Source organism: Echeneis naucrates, chromosome 23 (assembly GCF_900963305.1).
Source record: "Echeneis naucrates chromosome 23, fEcheNa1.1, whole genome shotgun sequence".
In the NCBI taxonomy this organism is placed as follows: Eukaryota; Metazoa; Chordata; class Actinopteri; order Carangiformes; family Echeneidae; genus Echeneis; species Echeneis naucrates.
In genome coordinates, this window is record NC_042533.1 from 13,231,785 (window position 1) to 13,250,874 (window position 19,090).

At 40.6% G+C, this 19,090-nt stretch overlaps 1 protein-coding gene across 4 annotated transcripts in view; it reads right to left on the bottom strand.

The window, feature by feature from the left end:
• Positions 1-3,899: 3,899 nt before the first annotated feature.
• nav3 (neuron navigator 3) overlaps positions 3,900-19,090 on the bottom strand; it is a 178,950-nt gene continuing 163,759 nt past the window's right edge. For 2 of the 4 annotated variants that reach the window (XM_029494731.1, XM_029494729.1), the window contains 15 exons: positions 18,914-19,038; positions 15,695-15,861; positions 15,345-15,431; positions 14,298-14,451; positions 12,452-12,638; positions 10,765-10,862; positions 10,575-10,670; positions 9,772-9,940; positions 9,292-9,527; positions 8,415-8,569; positions 7,803-7,874; positions 7,084-7,280; positions 6,760-6,878; positions 6,369-6,572; positions 3,900-5,241 (listed from right to left, as the gene is read on the bottom strand). In XM_029494731.1, the coding sequence (XP_029350591.1) occupies positions 5,122-5,241; positions 6,369-6,572; positions 6,760-6,878; positions 7,084-7,280; positions 7,803-7,874; positions 8,415-8,569; positions 9,292-9,527; positions 9,772-9,940; positions 10,575-10,670; positions 10,765-10,862; positions 12,452-12,638; positions 14,298-14,451; positions 15,345-15,431; positions 15,695-15,861; positions 18,914-19,038 (2,186 nt within the window). In that variant the 3' untranslated portion in view covers positions 3,900-5,121. Of the gene's footprint in view, positions 5,242-6,368; positions 6,573-6,759; positions 6,879-7,083; positions 7,281-7,802; positions 7,875-8,414; positions 8,570-9,291; positions 9,528-9,771; positions 9,941-10,574; positions 10,671-10,764; positions 10,863-12,451; positions 12,639-14,297; positions 14,452-15,344; positions 15,432-15,694; positions 15,862-16,354; positions 16,379-17,604; positions 17,611-18,849; positions 18,861-18,909; positions 19,039-19,090 lie in introns of all 4 variants that reach the window. The other 2 variants (XM_029494728.1, XM_029494730.1) reach the window with 2 other exon arrangements.

Genomic DNA, 19,090 nt, shown 5'->3' on the forward strand with positions numbered 1-19,090 from the left:
CCCTAACCCTCTACCGACATTTTAATTACACCGTCTCTCTTGCATGATTTTGTCCACTTTTACTTAAATCAACTTTTCTGCATTCTCTTTATCGGCCATCCCCTTTCTTTGATGAATTTATACTTTAGCAGCAGAGGCCAGGAAGACATCATCAGAGGCCTGTCCAGACACAGTCAGCCTCTTTACATGATGCTTTTAACTGTTCAAATCATGTCAATATACAATAAACATGAAAAGACATGTCTACATGAAAAGACAAACAAAGGAGGAATACGAACTATAGTTTATGAGAATTATAACTAACAAGAAAACTTTGCTAGTTTTCTATAGAAAAATGACTAAACCTGACTATTTTCAGCACTGTGAGGAAATTTTCAGAAATGATTGTGACATTGTGTGTCATTTTCAAAGACTGCTTTCACATTGAAGAGCCAGTTTCTGGACACTGAGGATTCATCACCACAGAATCCAGACAGCATTATTACAATCTGGAAATGCACTATATTTAAGCCACTTACTTCGGCTGAAGAACACTCAGGCTCATTTCTGTTGTCCTTAGTAACATTCGGTGTCCTCTTGAGCCATAGAAATTAAATATATAAGGTTTGATTTGTACTGTATAGTTTCACGGTGAAGTAACTCACAAATTTTTCTCAATCAATAGTCATATATTCAATTATAATTTATTATTTTAGTCTCTAATTTCTTTCTTCTTATGTACATTTTTTAACTATTAACTTCTGAGCTCTTAACTCCTCCACTCCATAAACAGAGCACATAAGTACATACCCGCAAACGGACACAGAAGACAAAAACCCAGCATGTTTTTTGTTCTTGTGACACCAAATACCATTTATTAGGGCTTTACAAAGACTACAAAATCCTCCAGATGAGTTAAATCACTGTCTCTGTCTATTTACATGATATGTTACATACAAATGTACAAAATATAAAACATTTAAGGACAAATGTTTCACCCAAAAAAGAAAACTTTCTCTCAAACCAGAGTAAATGCTATGGTTTTCAACTGAGATGTAACTGCAAAGCGTAAGTGGGAGAAAATTACCAGTTGATCATCAGCACTATGGTGTACACTGTTAACGGTGTCAAAGTTCTGCTAACTTGGGAACTAGTGGCCAACAACAGGAGTGTAGAATAGCAGACAGGGTTAAATGTGGGGCATCTAAGCTCAGGTTTGATACATGGGTGCAAGTCAAGTTAAGGAGCAACCTGCTACCATTGGTAACTACTCCCTTCAGCATGCAATTACATGTCCTTGCAGACACAAGGCTGGCAAAGTCTGCCTGAAATATGTGCGAACCATCAGAGGCCTGGCTGCAGAGACACATGAAGCTGATCACAGGTAGGATTGTAGAGGATAAGATTGTCCTGAGGTTGTGACAATGTGACTTGTTGGTCTCTGATGGGCTCCGACTCACTAGTAGCACCTGTAGGTTGTTGGTAAATGTATACAGTACGGTGTTGGGTCAGCTTCGGTGCCTCACCAGCAGCTAAGCCTCACATTTGCAAGTAAGCTTGGTGTTAAAATGTCTGGAGAGGAAGTTCTTCACAGGAACAACAGGCATCCTAAAGACAGAGAGGATCCAGAGAATATTTTGGCAGAATGTGGGGAAAACTGGAAAAGTGCCCATTTTTAGTTCTCAGTCTGTGATGTCAGTGACTTGAAAAAGAGTTGATTTTTTTTACTGTACACCATATGCCTCCTGCATAGGCAAAACATCCAATCACCACAAGACACACACCTGTTTCTGACAGCGTGTTAAGTTTTTGCATTTCTTTTTTTTTTCTCTGTTTTCATAGTACAATAATTTACTCAGCGGGTTAAGCATATTGTAACATCAACAGGGCAGAATGCATCTTTGATTCACTGTGCAAGACTTAAGTATTTACAACCCACCCTGACCTCAAAGTGTGCAAAACCAACCCACTCGTTAAACAAAGAGAGGACAATCAAAATTCAAAATGGCTTCCGTCCAATACACACATACATAAAGATAAAGGTCTCTTCTCAATGCATCCCCTTTAAAAAGCTTCAAAACATGCTCATCAGGCTAGAAAAACCCATAACAGTTTGGTTGTGCTCCTGTCTGTTCAAGTGAGCCCAGCTCAGCTGGGCACAAAACAACTAAAAATGACCCCAACCCCTTTTAAATGTTTTTACAATATTGGTCAGTTTTAAATTCAAATACAGCATTAATTCTTTTATAATTAACTGTCAGAAACAAGAAAGGGCGGTTTGGAGGAAGAGGAAGCCATCAGCAACAAAAGAGGCTGTATTTTTGAAGCAGCATCTTTGACATAGTAGGAAGCAAATCACTATCATCATCATCTTTTTCTCACTATATCCAATGGGACAGGGAGATGCCGCCCTAACTTTTGCTAATTTAAGGCAGCGAGAAAGCACCAGTTTCATTGTTCCCTTAATCAGCTCTCAAGCTGATCTGGCTAACTTGGATTTAGAAATACTTTTGATTCTTTTTTGGCACCTCATGGATCTCAGTTGGCTGCAGAAGTCAACAAGACTGGTACACAAGTGACAGCCAGTTTTGAGCAAGACACTGTCAGCTTGCATCATTCAGTTAAAGATACATGATATTCTTTTGATTGGTCAAATAGTGCGATAGCTCTGATTCATATCTGTTACATTGGAGGAAGGCAGTCAGTCTACTGCTTTCCTGCTACTTTCTGATTTTCCTTGTTGCAACCAACTCTCCACACAGGCCTCTGCAGGAATTCAGGTTTTAGTAATCAACCATTTCTGAAGAACCCTCCCCCTATAGTTACGGTTGCTATGTCTGTCAAGCTTACCTTTTCCTTTTTTTTTTTTTTTTTTAAACACCCCTGCTTTAAAAAAAAAAAAAAAAGTAATTATTTTGAAAATTCAGCTGTCATTAGCTCATGAGGCCACTGTTATTTTTTTCTAGCTGAACTGATTTAAAACAAGAGTCTGGTAATTTTGCTTTGGATAGCTACTCAGCTAAAGGATGAAGCTACAAGCTGTCTCAGGTAATGTGGACTGGAGTCTAAACTTCTAAATCTAAGAATAGTGCAGGGATAATGCCAACACCTTCGGCTGTGTTCAAAATGAAACAAGCCCCTCTTTAGACGGCATGGAAAGGTGCATTAGCAGAGGTGTGATGATAGAATATGAGCCAATAGGTCAAAGAGTTTTAGATGTCAGAGCAAAGCACAGTAGATTACAATACTCACGGATAGAATTTTACAAATCCGTAGAGTTAACACAGTTTGTAGTTTTCTGACATAACATGGGTCAGCAACATCAGAGCTAATAAACATTGTTGGATCTTTACACCGTTGCTCCTAGGTTGTTGTTCTTGGAAAGACTTACTTTTATAAGCCGCACTACAATTTACGAGATACACTACTCAGACAGGTGGAGGAATCCGAAGTGTGACAGACATGATTGGACGATCAGTTTACAGGAGAAGTTTGGCAAATTATCAAAAATGGCACTGCCTGTTATACCCATGGTGCCTTTAAAGTGAACAACATGCTTGACATGAGTAAAGGAAGCCGAACAACTTAAGATAAGTATACAACCATAGTCGGCTCTGCATCGTGATGGGATGTATGTATGTGTATGATTGTGTGTGTGTGCGCACATTTGGAAGTAAATGAAAGGAAAACATTGGCACTTGTCCATTCTTTCTTCACAGTAGCAATGTGGCTGGATGACACACAGAAAATGGGTTTTCATTGTGCTTGTTGGCATGCAGGCCAGCGAGGAGCGGCTTGGCAGTGCCTGACACTGACGAGGCTCAGGGCAGGAGACCAGCACCACAAGGCTTAACTGATGACCGAGCTGAGGGCCGAGAGCTGTGTGTATGTGTGTCTGTGTCAGCATGTAGCGATATTAGTCTTGTGTTCCTAATTTGGCTGTAAAGGCTACACAAAAGTCTCACATCTTCCACTGCTGTTGTCTTTGTGGAGGTGCTAAGTTTCCTGTATACAACTTATGTTTAGAAAAAGGAAAAATACAAAAAGGTGATATAGTGGTAAACAACTGGTCAAAAAGTCCTTTAGCCCTAAACCATTCTACAGATTAGTACTTGTCAGGAGCCCGTTCAGCTGACTACAGCAAACAGCTGGGTTTTGACTTTAACTACCATTATTGAACACAAAATCAGTCTGATCTGTGATGAACCCAATGTCTGCATGCAGATCAGCAATCAGCTGTTCACTGCCTCGCTTATATTTGAGGAACCTTCAATACAGCCACTAGAGGGCAATACACTACCTTTACTTCAAACACTTCAACGTGTCAACTGCCCCCTTGCCTCACTCAGTATGTGGGGTTGGACATCAGGTATCCCAGAGGTGGCAGAGATAAATTGTCTTGCTCAAGGACACTTTGGCAGGCTGGACTGTTGGTCAGATAAGGGCTTGAACTGATTAAAGCCTCTGATTAAAAGTAAGTCTCCTCCTGCTGCCTGCGTGTAAGTGCATTCGTATGACTATGCAAGTGTGTCTGTGTGTGTGACTGTGAGAAGCACCTCTGTAAACAAGGAAAGACATAAACAACAGAACATGCCCCTCCATTGTAAACATCTGAAGATATAACAGGGTTAAAAAAAATAAAAACAAAATCCAGTTTTGTCACATCAAACTCTTGGCTGTCTTTTGCTTTTTTGTTTTTCTGACTCTCAGATTGACACCTAAAAGGTGAATGAATGGAGTAATCTGCGGCTCACCATGGCTGAGCAGGAACTGTGATTTACTCCTTGCAAGTCAACTTCAGAGGAACTATACTTCCTCATCAGCTACATCCACCTATACATATATGAAAAGTTGTATTCTTTAAACGTTATACACCCATTAAAAATTACCAGCCAACTTCACTGTTGGTTGCCAGATAAACTAGCAATGATCGGGGTTGGTCAACTCAGGTTGGTGGCCTCTCTTTAAAACACAGAATAATTTGATTTAATATTGCACCGTCATTATGTAAAAATATGTGTTTTATCTGAAATGGCAGGTATACCATTTTGGATAATAAAACTTTTCATATATTATACATCTGTGTACTACAGAGATTTGAAGGATCCAATGGGCCGGTGTCTCCCAGCATGCTGCTCGCTCTCATAGTGCTGACTCCAGTGAGGAGTCGAGCTGGTCGTCATGGTGACTGGTGCTGTCACTGTCGCAGCTCTGTGTGCTGGAGTAGTTTGCTGCCTCCTGCAGCCGCAGCAGCATATTCATCTGCAAACACAACACGACAAACAATTTGATAAGAGACTTTGCCTGGGAAACTGAATACACACATACTGTAGTGCGAGAACATCAGCGTCTGATGGTATTGGCAGCACATATTTCTTGATGAAACTGCAGTTTGCTGCTTTCGTGTTTTGGCTTGTTAGATCACCAATGATTTACAAATCTGCCTTGCAACTACTGGTGAGACTATGATGTTACTCCTTCCTGCCACCTAACAGTCAAGCACTACAGACCCTATAAACCAGCAAACTGCCACTTCACACTCTGCTTTTATGTAACTAAACATGCTATATTTGGTGTTAATATGGTTTAGAGTTGCTGCTAGACTGTGTAAGTATCAGACACAACCAATTTTGTAGCTGTTTCCAGTTTGGGGCAAAGTTCAACCTTATTAATCTGCTGGTGACTACAGCCTTACACATCAATTTACATTAATAAGCAGCAATTTTAATAATATTTTGACTGAATATCTAACAAAGTCTTTTTACTTATGGGAATGTGTATGCGATAAAACCTTGTGGAAAATCACCACAGTAACATAGCAGCGTTTCTCATCCCTGTAACAGAGCTAATGGTCTAAATAATGCAGCAGTGCTGCTGTATTCAGTGAAGTGCTTCAAGTGTTCCTAAAATGAGCCTTGGCACACCTGCACTAAAACTGGACACACACACACACACACACACACACACACACACACACACACACACACACACACACACACACACTTCATAGAAGCACAGAGGCACTAGCACACTTCCATTATCAAGCCAGTTGTTTTTGGATGACTACCCTTTAATTCCTCTACAGATAATAGCAATAACCCACCCAATGGAATTTAATTCACCCTCATTTGCCTTTTTCTGTGCTTTGTCTTCTCTCACTCAAAGGTTGATCTTACAGTCTACACGTGTGCATGTGTGTCTGTGTGGTAAGGTTGTGTGTGGCCATCTATTGCAGTAAGGGGCTTAATTAGCTTTCTAACAAGCTAAAGTAGTATATATCACAGGTTTCTATAGAAACAAGAAACCTTGAATTGAGTAGCTCTATGACTCTGCAGCATGCATACAGAATCACCCTATTAATGTATAGCAGTGTTTTATGCCTTCCTCACCAGTGGGTCTCCCTCAGTGTCACTCTGAGACACCTGCTTGGATGAGGCTCCCTCCTTGGATGAGCTGTAGCCGTCATACCCCACATCCTCCGGTCTCAGCTGGAGCAGTGACTGGCCATCCTGCTGCAGTGAAGCAGCATTCCAGGGATACGTGTCATTTACCCACTTGGATGGATCTTCCCATGCTGCCCTTTTACCATACAACTGCAGAAGAGGCAAAGGGAGTCAATCACAGGGAGTCTGCTGGGAGTCACTGACTTTTTGTTTAACTGTAAGACATTTCATTTGCAGAGAATTGTGGATAACAGTTTATGGGAATCCCTTTTAAATCACAGAAGTCACATAAATCTTACTGCTGCAGGTGATCCAGAGAGTTCATAATAGATCATACCTGAAGCCCTTCTCTGACAGCTTCAAGCAGGTAGGGCACCAGAGAGTAGTTCCAAAGGTCTGTGAACCAAACCCGAGATCCTTCTACGTCCATGGGACAGGACAGGAAGAGACGGGGGCCTGAAGGGACAAAAGGACACAGATAACATTAAAGTGTTTGATAGATGTAAAACAGAAAGACCGAAGGTAATCTATGACCTAAGTGAGTTCTGATTTGTTTGCAAGACAGAATATTAGCGTAGTCTATAGAAAGACACCAGGCCGTATTTAGCATTGGTGAAATGGTAAGAAGCACTAAAGGAAGAAAGTGTGTGTGTGTAATGACCTATGGTGACATCAGAGGAGCTGTGTGCCTCCAGGAAGCCGTTGAGATGCTGCCAGGTCTTGGGGATCCAGTCAATGATCTTAATCAGGTCATTGCTTCGCATATTCTTATCAATCTCTGTCTCTATCAGCTTCCGCCGAAGGAAACGACCCAGGAATCCTTTGACTGGCTCAGTGTGGTTGGTGCACAACACCCACCTACAGTGGTGCAGATCAACAATGTTGGAAAATGTCATCAGTGAAGCTGATAGATCCTCACAATATTAAAGCAGGTTATTCTACCAGCACTGAAAAGCTTTTGGGTTTATTTTACGTTCCAACATTGGATTCACATTAAATTATTCCTTGGCTCTTGATAAGGTTACTCTAATGACTTGATATTTGCCAAATTGTCACATTGTCAACCAATGATCCAACGCTAGGAACAGGCAGTACATAATTCTACTTGTTTTAGTTTAAATCATTATAGCACTCAGTGTGGAAGAATGCCTTTGGTTAATAAACTGCTAAATAATATTCTGATCGATAATTGAAATTAAACAGATTATCTGACAGGTGAGTTGATACAAATCAGATGAAACTGGATATAATGGTTTTGTGGAACTAGTAACTAGCACAGTCATTGCAGAATATTTAATATCACAACACAGTGGCAGAATAAACCACAGCATATCGGGGTCAAAGATGGCTCTTCCAGTCCAGGTCAAGCCTGTCACAAACCTGAAGTTGTGGTGCAGCTCGAGGTTAGGAGAGGAGGAAACTCCCTGGTTCATGGTCCCAATAACGTATGGGCTGAACAGACAAAACAAGACAAAATGACTGACTGATAATAATGACTTTTTTTTTTTTAGTAATCATTATTCATTATATCCCTGGTGCCACTGTCACTGTCATCAACTCCTTGCTCTTGGTGGGACTTGTCTGTATAAAACATTATGTATTTGAAAAGGGCCTTGAGATAAATTCTTGTATGACTGGATTCCATACAAATAAAATCGACTTGACTGACACTTCAATAACTGCTGCATGATGTTGCTGCTAGATCAGTAATGATAGACAGCAGCCTAGCTTCCCTATGAATCACTGCCTGCTTGCTCACAGCTGTAACACTGCTCCAGCTGGACGAGCAGAAAACTTCCTGTTCCCTTCCTGATGTGTCATCGTTTTTTTGTTAAAGGCTTTTCTGGCTTGTATGTTGCATAGATTATAAATCCCTTTGAGGAAAATGTATATATTATGATTTTGACCAAAAGAAATAAAACTGACTTAACTTGACTGAAAGATGTGACTGACAGGAAAGTGCTAGGAAGAAAATAAAGAGTTTTAAATCACCATTTGTGGTACTTGCAGTTGAGGAAACCATTGAATATGTCACTGAGGGAGCCAATATGGTGGAGGTTGTCCAGGATGACCACAGTGGGGAGCTCTGTGTCTGTCTCTGCAGAGTTACATTGTTCTGCCAGGCTGGAGAGGTACTGACGCAGATCCTGGAGAGAAAAGAAAACTTTTAATGTGTGAACACTGGTTTGGATGGAAAGGCTTCAAGATTAGATCTTAAAAATGAAATGTATGATTTGGAAAATTAGTGCCAATTTTTAACGATACTATTACGATTACGATATTGAAAAGCAAACCAAAAACAAATGAAAGGATGATCTACATTAGCAGTAAATTACTATCCTCAAACCGGTATTTCACATGAATTTATTAACACACAGCTGTTTACATTTACTGTATGTCCCACTTCTGTTCAAACCTTTCTCCCTCAGGACAAACCTTTACCGTAGGAAACTTGAAATAAGGGAAATCATGATGACTGGGGTTATCAAAAACTGTGAGTGCTAGTGTTTTTTCCTTATATCTGAGGATGATCAAAAATATTAGAGAAAACTATCAGGTTGTAAGAGCATTCCCTCAGAATTAAAGCGTATAGAGATTTTTCCAGATCCATAGAATTTTGTCCCAGCATTCAATAATTATATAGGGAGAAGCTGAGGCCGAGGCAAAGAGACTGATGAAACCCAGTCATGTATAAACCAAGTTTGGAAGTTTTCCCTTCACTTTTTAGAAGAGAATGAATATATTATTGTATGAAATGCAGGAATCATTGATGTGATGTAGAAGAAAATAAGGCCAAAGTGAACCCAAAATAATCACCCCTGCAATGCAGCATAAACAACAGCATAAAACCTCATGCTTTTTTTTCTACCTTGCTGGAGTTCTGGTCCACATTGAAGCTGGCCACATTGTGCTCTGTGACCTCCTGCCCCATTTGGGAAATGATGTACTCTGCCAACTTTGCAGCAAGGAAGGATTTGCCAGTTCCGCTCGGTCCTGACAGGATGATACGACGGTGCTCCATCAACAGGTTTAGGTACCGCTGGATGATGGGCTTTGGGATGAGGGTGTCAAAGACCAGACTGTCTATACTGTTCTCCTTCACTCCTGGTAAGGGGAAGGTAGAAAGAAAAGGAGGTAAATATGGATGATTTTTATGCTAAAGCATTATTTATACACTGTTAAAAATAGTATAAAGGCTTTACTGAAACAAACCACCATAACAGTCAGGGTAAGAATCACAGTTTTCTCCTCTACTACTTCTCTACTACCAGGTTCAGGTTCTCTGAAAAACCTGGCTTTATAATCTGCACTGCTGGAATAGAAACTCCTTGCTTCCTTGCTGCTATACCTTTGAGGTTGACCTTGATGACATTGTTGTCGCCCACCAGGTAGCCGCAGGGCAGCAGCTCAGGCACTTCGGAGGCGTGGGCGCGAATGACTTCGCCCATCTTGTAGCAAACAATGCTGTCTGAGTTGAGACCCAGGCTGGTCAGAGGGTCCACCCGAAACACATACTCCTGCAGGGAGAGAGGGGCGAGAGGTGACAGTGAAAAACAAAGAACTGCAATATTGATCAAGCTTAAAAATATGTTATGTAAATAGTCTACTTCTGTTATGCAAGAAGATTAACAGTCATTGTCATATCAATTGTGTATGTTGTCTATGTGAAGATCTTACAGCACAGTAAATCAGACTTAATGGCACAAGTGAAAAAAAAAAACAACAACAACAAACTTTAGTTTTTTGACCTTGTTTAAAACTTAGTGATAGTAGTTTTACAACAGAGAATAGAGAAGAAGCCCGAAGCCTCTTCTGATTTGCTGATTATGCTGAGTAAAAATATATTGCTATAAAAATCTAGCAGATTTCAGGTAAACACTGACAAGCCGAATCCTGTACGGTTATGATGCTGGGTCCTTGTGGGTATAATCGGTGACTACTTTCGTGTGAAATTATAAGTTATTACAATCTGGACCAGCAGTTTTAAGGTACAGCTTTGCACTCTGATATCATTGAGTATGAAAATAGAACTTAGATCTGATTTAAACATAAATGAACATGCCTTGATTCATTGGTAGGGTCTGTTGTGAAAACCTTTTACGTGCCTCAATGAATGGCCTTTATTTATTAGCAAAGCCCTTTATTGCTTACCTTGAAGAGGCGTCGGATGACCCCATCCAGGACATCCCACTTGGTTTTTCCACTCACACCTATGGAGCCAATCAGGTACTCCTGGCTGTGTGTGCCCTGAGGAGTTGCAAGAGAAATAAAAGCAAAGAAGTCAAATACGATTCCAGTAGTTTTAGCTGGAAGGGAAGAGAAGTCTTTAAAACCCACTAACCTTTGTAGTAGCTGGCCCGCTGCTGATGGTGACCACTATTCGCACGCTCCGGCCTTCTTTACGTAGATTGCCCTCGTAGCTGTCGTCAAGCAGAATATCTAAAAACAAAATATCTGTGAGGAAACACAACTGACTTTGATCTGCAAGAGCCTTGATCCTTTACAAACACCGTCATTCTGCCTCCTGGCAAATTATAGATGGAAATGGACAAACAGACTCCAAAGTAAAAGATAGCTAATGGGTTTCTTTCATGTGGTAATTACTTTTACATTTAATCAATGTTCTCATACAGAATGATTTCTAGCGAGTGTGCTGAATGATAATGGAAGGAGAACTATGTGTGAGGAAATGAAATTAAATCTACGGAGAGACAAAAAAAATTAAAATGAAAAATCATTTCTTTAGGTGTTTGTTGAAAAGTTGTCCAGCCAGTAAAAGATTCTATCAAGGTGTCAAGAAGTAAACTAACATCACCTTCAGTCGACCATCTCCTCTGACAATTGGGCAATTCTCAAACAGCGGCAAACAAAACATTTCTTTGTTGACAATATTTCAATTAACAAATTTCACAGTTGTGTAAAAAAGTGTTAAATGGGCATAAGAATCCAAAATTAGTCCATTATCCTTCCAACAGAAGTAAATGCCAGATGGATTTTATATTCTGGATTGTACATAGACTGTGCAACTTTCTGGTTGTCATGTGATCCATTGTTAATGAGGACCACTGCTAGCACACAGTTAAGTATAGCAAACACAATAACACTGCAGTAAATAAAGTACTGTAGGCTTTCTTTTCTTTCTTTTCTTTTTATTTTATTTTTTTTTTTACTTGGGGCAAGTTTGACTTCTCCTACCTTTAACCTTTGACAACAATTACACCACTAACAAGTGGAACCATAAATCTTTTTTCATTCTCTTTTTCCCAGGCTCCATTTTGGAGAGGGAAGCAAGTACTTTGTATTCAGCTGGCTCCTTTTAGCTGGGGCCTCTGTGTTGGGATGATAACGGCCCGCTGGCCTACTCGTCTTCCCACGCCTCGCTGCTCTTGGCTCAGCCCTCCATCAATTAATGAGGGCCTGAATCTTCAGAGAGTGCCGCGCCTTCTATGTGAATTATAGGATGAGTGAGAGGGACAAAATTCTTTCAATTCTCAGATGGAGCAGGCCTATAGAGATTTTTAACATGTTCATGTGTTTGTGCAACAGGCTCCTGCTGTGTTCAGAGCCCTCGCAGTCCAGAGAGCAGCTATTTCATCATTTCAGCTCCTCTGGATCGTTTCTTTCCACAAACATGATTCTCACACATTTACTGGGGTGAGTATGGAGAGAGCTAATCCAACTTGATGCTGCAGAAAAAAACTTCTGTCTTGAGAGTTGCTGCAGACCATAAACTGTGTCCTACAGCTTATCTAAACAGCTGCACACTTGCAATGCCACAGTTAGAGGTTTAATTCACAATGGCTGAATGTACCTTTCTCAAAGACAAAAGGCCAAACTTGTCCTTTCAAAAACTCAAATATAGTCTGGGGTATTATTTAACAGCCCTTTTCATGTTTGTCAAACTAAAAAGAAGGATCTGTTTCACTCAGTTAATGCTGCCACAGCACAATCTGCAGTCTGTGGACATTTGTCTACACAGAGACTTGAGACCAACGTGCTCCAGATATCAGTGCTGACGTTGAACTGACCTGACATGATGGTGTCGGTGATGTTGAGGTTATTGAGTGAAAGCCCCAGTGACTGACGGGAGGAGGATGAGGAGGTGCTGGAGGTCTCTGATGGGGGTCGGGCTGTCTTGACAGGCGTAGCTGTTGGTGTTGCGTTACCACTGGACTTGAGACGATCATTCTCTGCTTTTAGAATCTCAATCTCATTCTGGTCAATGAGAAAAGGATGAATATTAGACTGAAAGAAGTAACTACAAGCTACTTATTTTCTTCGAATGAGTTAGTGTTAGTCTTTCAAACGTGATTTTCCTTTAATCCCAGCAACCAACTGCTGTTACTCAGAATCAGTTTTATTGGAATTATATGCTGTAAGAGGCTTTTTGATCTTCAAGGCTCCCTTTGTACTAGAGGTGAAGTCTCAGATAAGGAGCCTTACATGATCCCAAGATCCAAAGGGAGACTATCAGCTTCCACAGACGAACCAGCACACATCCACAAAGATCCACTTAAATTAGACTTTTATGAGTTTATATATTCTTTGAACACATGGTTCTTTTAAGAATATGAAATGACTCAGAATATGCGGAGCTTATATTTAGAAATGATGGGTGGCGTTTGTTGCTCAATATTAAAAAGGAATTAAATAAAGAAAAATGTATTTACACAGAGAAAGTCTAATTTTATACCTTTTAATTCAGCTGCATGGTCAATTAAACAGTTTCATTCCACCTGCATGAAATGTGTTTCACCATGACAATATATTTGGAGCTGAGATTGCTAAATCAGTTATTAACTGCCTGTTTTGAAGCAATTACAGCAATGTGCTTTCTACTGGATGCAATCAACCTACAGGTTTCTATCCAGCAAAAGAGTTACACTTTGTAAAGATTTCAGATTAGAATTAGATTAAAACTTTAGAAACTAAAATTATTTACTTTCTCGCTGATTTGGTTAAGTTCTTTACTTATCTTAGCATAAGGATTGAAAACATTGGGGGAACAGCTGGCTATCACATTTGGAAGGCCACAAGAGTGACTAAATCTAGCTGGTGAGCATTTGAATGAAAGAGGTGGTACAAGAATTAACAGTGGTGCAACTCTCCACCTCCGGACACAGCTCTTGGTGAGTAAAGGAATGAAGTTTGAAGTTGAACTTAAGAGTTTTTTCAGGACTGGTTCATAGAGATCTGTAGTGATAACGCAGCTTATCATACAAACCCAACAAATCATATTAATTTGAGAGTTAAGGAGCTACTTAACATAAGCCAGGCTACCAAGCTCTTTGGGGAGTGACTCAGAGCACAGTCATAAATTGATTTCTCTCGTCTGCATCAGTATCAGAGCTAAAATTTAACAGCTAATCTGTAAATGTGTTAGGTTTGTTCTGTAGATATGATAGAAGAAGCTCTTTGTCCATGTTTGTGTGTTACATCAGCTCGTTTGCCTTCAGCTCTGCTGGTGCCCCGCTGGTACCCTGTCAGCCATTCACTAACCCACTAAATGCATTGTTAACTTCCTAACTGGTAGCAGTCTTGTTTAAGTGCCTTGAGGGAGAAACACAGCACTTAAGCCCAAATAAATTGGACAGAGTGAAGTTTTGCCTGTCTCCCTCCACAGGAGAGGAAAGTGCTGCAAAACGAAAGGTATTTCTGTCCCTGTGAGGAAATTTATGGTTTCACATTTCATATTTCCGAAGAACTGATCATAAGAGCTTTTCATACAAAGCAGAAATTTGGGGTTCTGTTTTTCAGCACCATATTCATCTGGCAAATAGGCAGTTAAACACATTGTTCTACTTTAACTTGCATCAAGCATAGAGAAACTGCCACACGTCTCTGCTACCATAAAGATTGCCTGTGAAACCTCACCTGCATGCGGTTCATGGCCTCTCGGATCTGATCAAGGTGGTGGGCAGAACTGAGGGCCTCCAGGCGAATGTCTGTCAACTTCAGCTCCTTCTCTCTCAACTCGTTCTTCAGCTGGAGGATGATTTCTGCCTCCGCCTCGGTGCATTCACACAGCCTGCAACCGGGATTACACACATGGAAGAGGAAGGGGTCACCTCAAGGGTTATACCAAAAAGGAATTAAGAGCGCTGAAGTTGGAAGTTCAGAGGGACGGCAGAGTCAGAGAAAGCTGCATGAGCAGGTACAACATGGAGGTGAACAGGGAAGTGATGCATTTGGGACAGCAAATCCCACCCGATTTTTTGTTCAGCCAAGGAATATTGCAAAAGACCTTTTCCAGATGTTCTCCCATCATGCGCATACATATTTATAATTTTTAGGTTGCTATGATATATTTTATTCTAATATCTTGAGGAACTCCTCAGGAACATTTGTAGTTATACGATTTCAGCAACTGCAATACAGTGAAGACCTGCTTTATGGATTAAGCTGCGTGGTAGTTTTACCATTAACATGGTCAGAGATTCAGTTATTTGCATTGTCAGCAAGAATAAATCTACTAACAATAAATAGCAGAATATCAAGACAAAAATCACTGCAGAAATCTTTGACACTTGATGCCATTTAAAGTTCAAAACATCCACATGCTCTGCCCTGGAGACAACCTCATCACACGCCTTAATGCTGAACTGACCTGACCAGCTGCCACACAGCACAGCAGATATGCATAGTACTTGCATGGTTATTGCTGTTTCGGTGACAAAGCCACACACTGATTCTTTTGCAGTGCCACTAAGACAAATTCCATCAGCATAGTGGGAATAGTGTTACTGCTTTCAACCTACTGTTACCGTTCCTGAACTGGAGGATTGGAGACTGGCTCCTGGTCCAGTTTGTGTTGAAAGGAAAGTCATCATTTTTAACATGCCAGAGTTTTTGCAGCATGAAAATGTAAAATTAAGTCACACCATCACACCCCACTGCACATGCCACACAAATGCCTGTTACCGAGATCTGTGCTTGTAGACCACATGACCATTTTGCCTTTCCTTTGGCGTCCAAATAGGGGAGGACTTGCTTTCACAAATGCACTTGCTACAGCAGGTGGGTAGAGGTTAGGAGGAGTATAAACAGAGAAAAGATAAAAGAAAAGCAGGGAGAGGATATTAAGACATTTGAGGGAACAAAACAGTGAAATAATAGTGAAAAGAAATTAGACTTGGACAAGCAACAGAAACAAAAATCCAATTGAGTTCAGTTATAAATACATTTCTATCAGCTGCTTCTAACCACCAACGTCATGAGTTTGGAGGCAGGTGTAGATATATTTGTGGGAGGCTGGACATGTGAAAACTCACTCTGTGGTGGAGGGCGAAGAACGCAGCGTGGTGATGCTGCCTTGCCTGTTGTCATGCTGCAGTTTTGGAGAGGATGGCAGCGAGTCAGTCATCTCCTCCATCTCATCGTGGGCTGATTGGGATTTGGTTTTCTTCTTGCTAAACGCCTGCTTGAAGGAGCTGCGCAACTGCAAGATGCAAAACATAAACACACAGAAGCAAAGGTGTCATTATCAACGTGCACCAGTCTCTTTGGTCACACCATGTCCGTTACCAAAAAATAAAAAATAAAAAGGCGTTCTGATGTCACATCCTGCTAGATCAGGAGATCACTCTGTGCTGTTTCCAAGCAATGGTCACTCTCTGGTTTAGGCAAAGAGGGAATTAAGAAGCAAGGCCGTAAGTAGAGATGGAAATGAAAGATGTAGAGGGGGAGGTCAGGCTTTTTAATGGGCCTAGAAATGAGGGCTGAACAGGCAATTAAGATGAACAAGGGAGGATGAAAAGGGGATGACTGAAGAGAGACACAAGGAAAGGAGGGTTGCTGTTTCCATGCCGACGTTTCCATAAAAGAGAGCGAAGAATTTGCTCCACGAGAGGGGAAGAAGGAGGGATGAGGGAAAAGGAGAGATGGGGAACAACCACTGCAAACATACAGAAGACACTCTGGAAACCACTGACCTGAGCTGGGATGGAATCAGCCACCTGAAGATGCAGAACACACTCAGCGTTAAGCCACACAAACTCACACTCCCTTCACCCATCTAAAGCAAACCCTCTGCTGATTGCAGCTAATTGCTGCAAATGTCTCTGTTTACCGAGCACTTGTTCTGATGGAACACAGTTGTTACTGTTGCAAGGCTGATGATAAAGTTGATGAGCCCTACTATTATTACATTCAAAGGATCTTTTTATGTGACAGCGCTATTCCCAGCCTTCATCTCCACATGGTTAGCCACCACTTTAAAAAAGATAAATTTTACAATAAAAAGCTTATTGACAAAGTGACATCTTAAAATTGCAATAAGCTATTTCATATGCTAGTGGCTCAAAATGTTAGGGAAATAAAAAGTCACATGATAATTTGAAGGCAGTGAGGATTTTTCATCTCATGCCAATAACATTTCATAAAGATGCAGTGCAAGCAAACAGCAATTTACACAAAGCATGTTTCCAAACTTGCATATGAAAAAAACAAAACAAAGCTGAAAAACAAACAAAAACCAAAACATTATTGTGCATAAAGAGAATGCAAACTACAGTACTTTTGGTAAATATATATTTATGTAAATAAATATAAAATTATAAAACACCAACACACAAGTTTTGTAGAGGAAAAATGTTATGTATTAATGCCTGTATGTTGTTTACTCATGTTTCAAGTATTTAGCATTTTATTATTATTCTTTTGAATAATTTTATTCCTTCAATATTATGTATTAGAGTTATAGAGAGACTAGGCAGGCTGGGACTGAAATCAGGGAGACCAAGCTCAGAGCAATGGCTACAACATGGTGTGGACCGTAACCATTCATCGTATATGACTGTTTCCTAAATAATAATAATAAAAAAATACTGGATATGTTTCTGAAGGGACATATGTCCACAGTCAGTTATCAACTTCAGGGAGGTAATACTGAGTCTATGTCCTGCTTCAGACGCTTGTTGATTTATTGAATAGCATTTACCTTTTCACGACGTCATCCTGCTGCTGTTGCCTTGCTTCAATCAGCCTAAGCCTTTCTGTTTACTTGTCACATCATGCAAACCTCTGCTCAGCTCCTTCCTCATCTCACTCTCGTGTGCGCCAAAGCAGAATTTATGCAAATGAATAATTAATTGCTGCTTAAATAAGAGATTGGTTTGTATTCATGAGGGTGACTTGAATTTTTTCAGGTTCTCATTTAACACGGCAGTCTTCAGTGTCACACTTTGTGCTGAACTTTTGGGCTGTGTTTCAGTTTCAAGGGCAGGCTGTTTGCATTGCAGCAGGGACTGAAAACCGGCTCTGGCTCTGCCCTCTTTGGCTGTGATGGAACTTCTAATATGTCATCTGTCTGACTCAAGGGGCTGCAGCAAATAAGCTTTGAGTTGAGGAGAGTAAGCTACTATTATAGAGCAAAGCAATATGCAGCAACATTGGAGAAGAGGGCAGAGTAAGAGAGAGTTTTATGATCACAGACGTGCATTTTTAGACTTTTTTTTTTTTTTGACTAGATTTGACTTGCTTTTCTTCAGTAGAATGGGAACAGAAGACGGGTATTGCATTAAACAAATTTGGATTGTCTCGATTGCTTGTCTAAATTCCATCCCAAAAGCAGGTGGAACTACACCAAGGACAAAAAAAGAGACACGCAAAAAGTAAACTTTGTCATAGACTTTGAGAAATAGAGATTTGTCACCTGCTGTTTTAAACCTCAAAACAAATTGAGGGATTAAGAGCCCTTCTCAGAGAAGATGTTGAGATGTTGAGGCAGGTGAGTGTTTCTCTTATGCTCAGATTTTCCCACTTGTTAATGATTCAACATGCTCCTCTCAAACCTCTGGGTGACTGTTTTCCTGAATTCAAGTAGCGCTTCAGTGTCTGTGATGCAAGTGGTCACTTTATATTTGTCAAAATGAATCGGCATTGTGATGTCACCATGAAATTCCAAGTGAATCTCAAACATTAATTGCAGAATAGTTGACTCCTGTGCTCCTGCACTCAGCAGGTGCCATTTCTGCACTGTAACCTAGCAACTGTGACATGATGGCAAATCGTGATGAGTTAGTTTCTCACCTGTGGACCCTCAGGTATCTGAACATGCCCTTTAGTCTCAAGCCTCAAATATGTACAAACACACACTTCCCCCCTTAAAGAAGAATGGGACCTAAAAGTCTTCGCAAAAAATGTATTACCATTTGCAGTTTTATTTCAAGTTCCCATTTGGTAGAAAGGCAACTGTGTAAGTCTTTTTTTTTTTTTATTATAAATCAGGTCAGGGTTCTGTAAATCCCTCAGCCACGCCCTAAGCCCAACTAGTCTGTACCCACCATAGAGACTGGCATTGTTTACCTGCAATCTGTTATATATCAGGCAACGATCAGCCAACTGTCAGACTGTCAGAAGAAACAATGAGAACCTCTATATCTTCCAAACTAAGGAGGATATATTTTTGTCCAGATGTAGACTAAACTCCCCTGCATTCTGTGGTTCTTGACTGGCTCCTTGTTTTTTGTTTTTTTGTTTTTTTCACCTACCCAACTTTTCTTCTTCTTCTTCTTGTCTTCAGCATCCTTGCATAGGCTGCCCATGCTGGAGTGACTGGCTGCGCTGTTGATGCTGGACATACTTTCAGATGAGTGCTGCCGTCTAATCCGCAGGTCTGGAAATGACAGACAACCTTAGGTACACTGGACGCTGAATGTGTGGGTTGA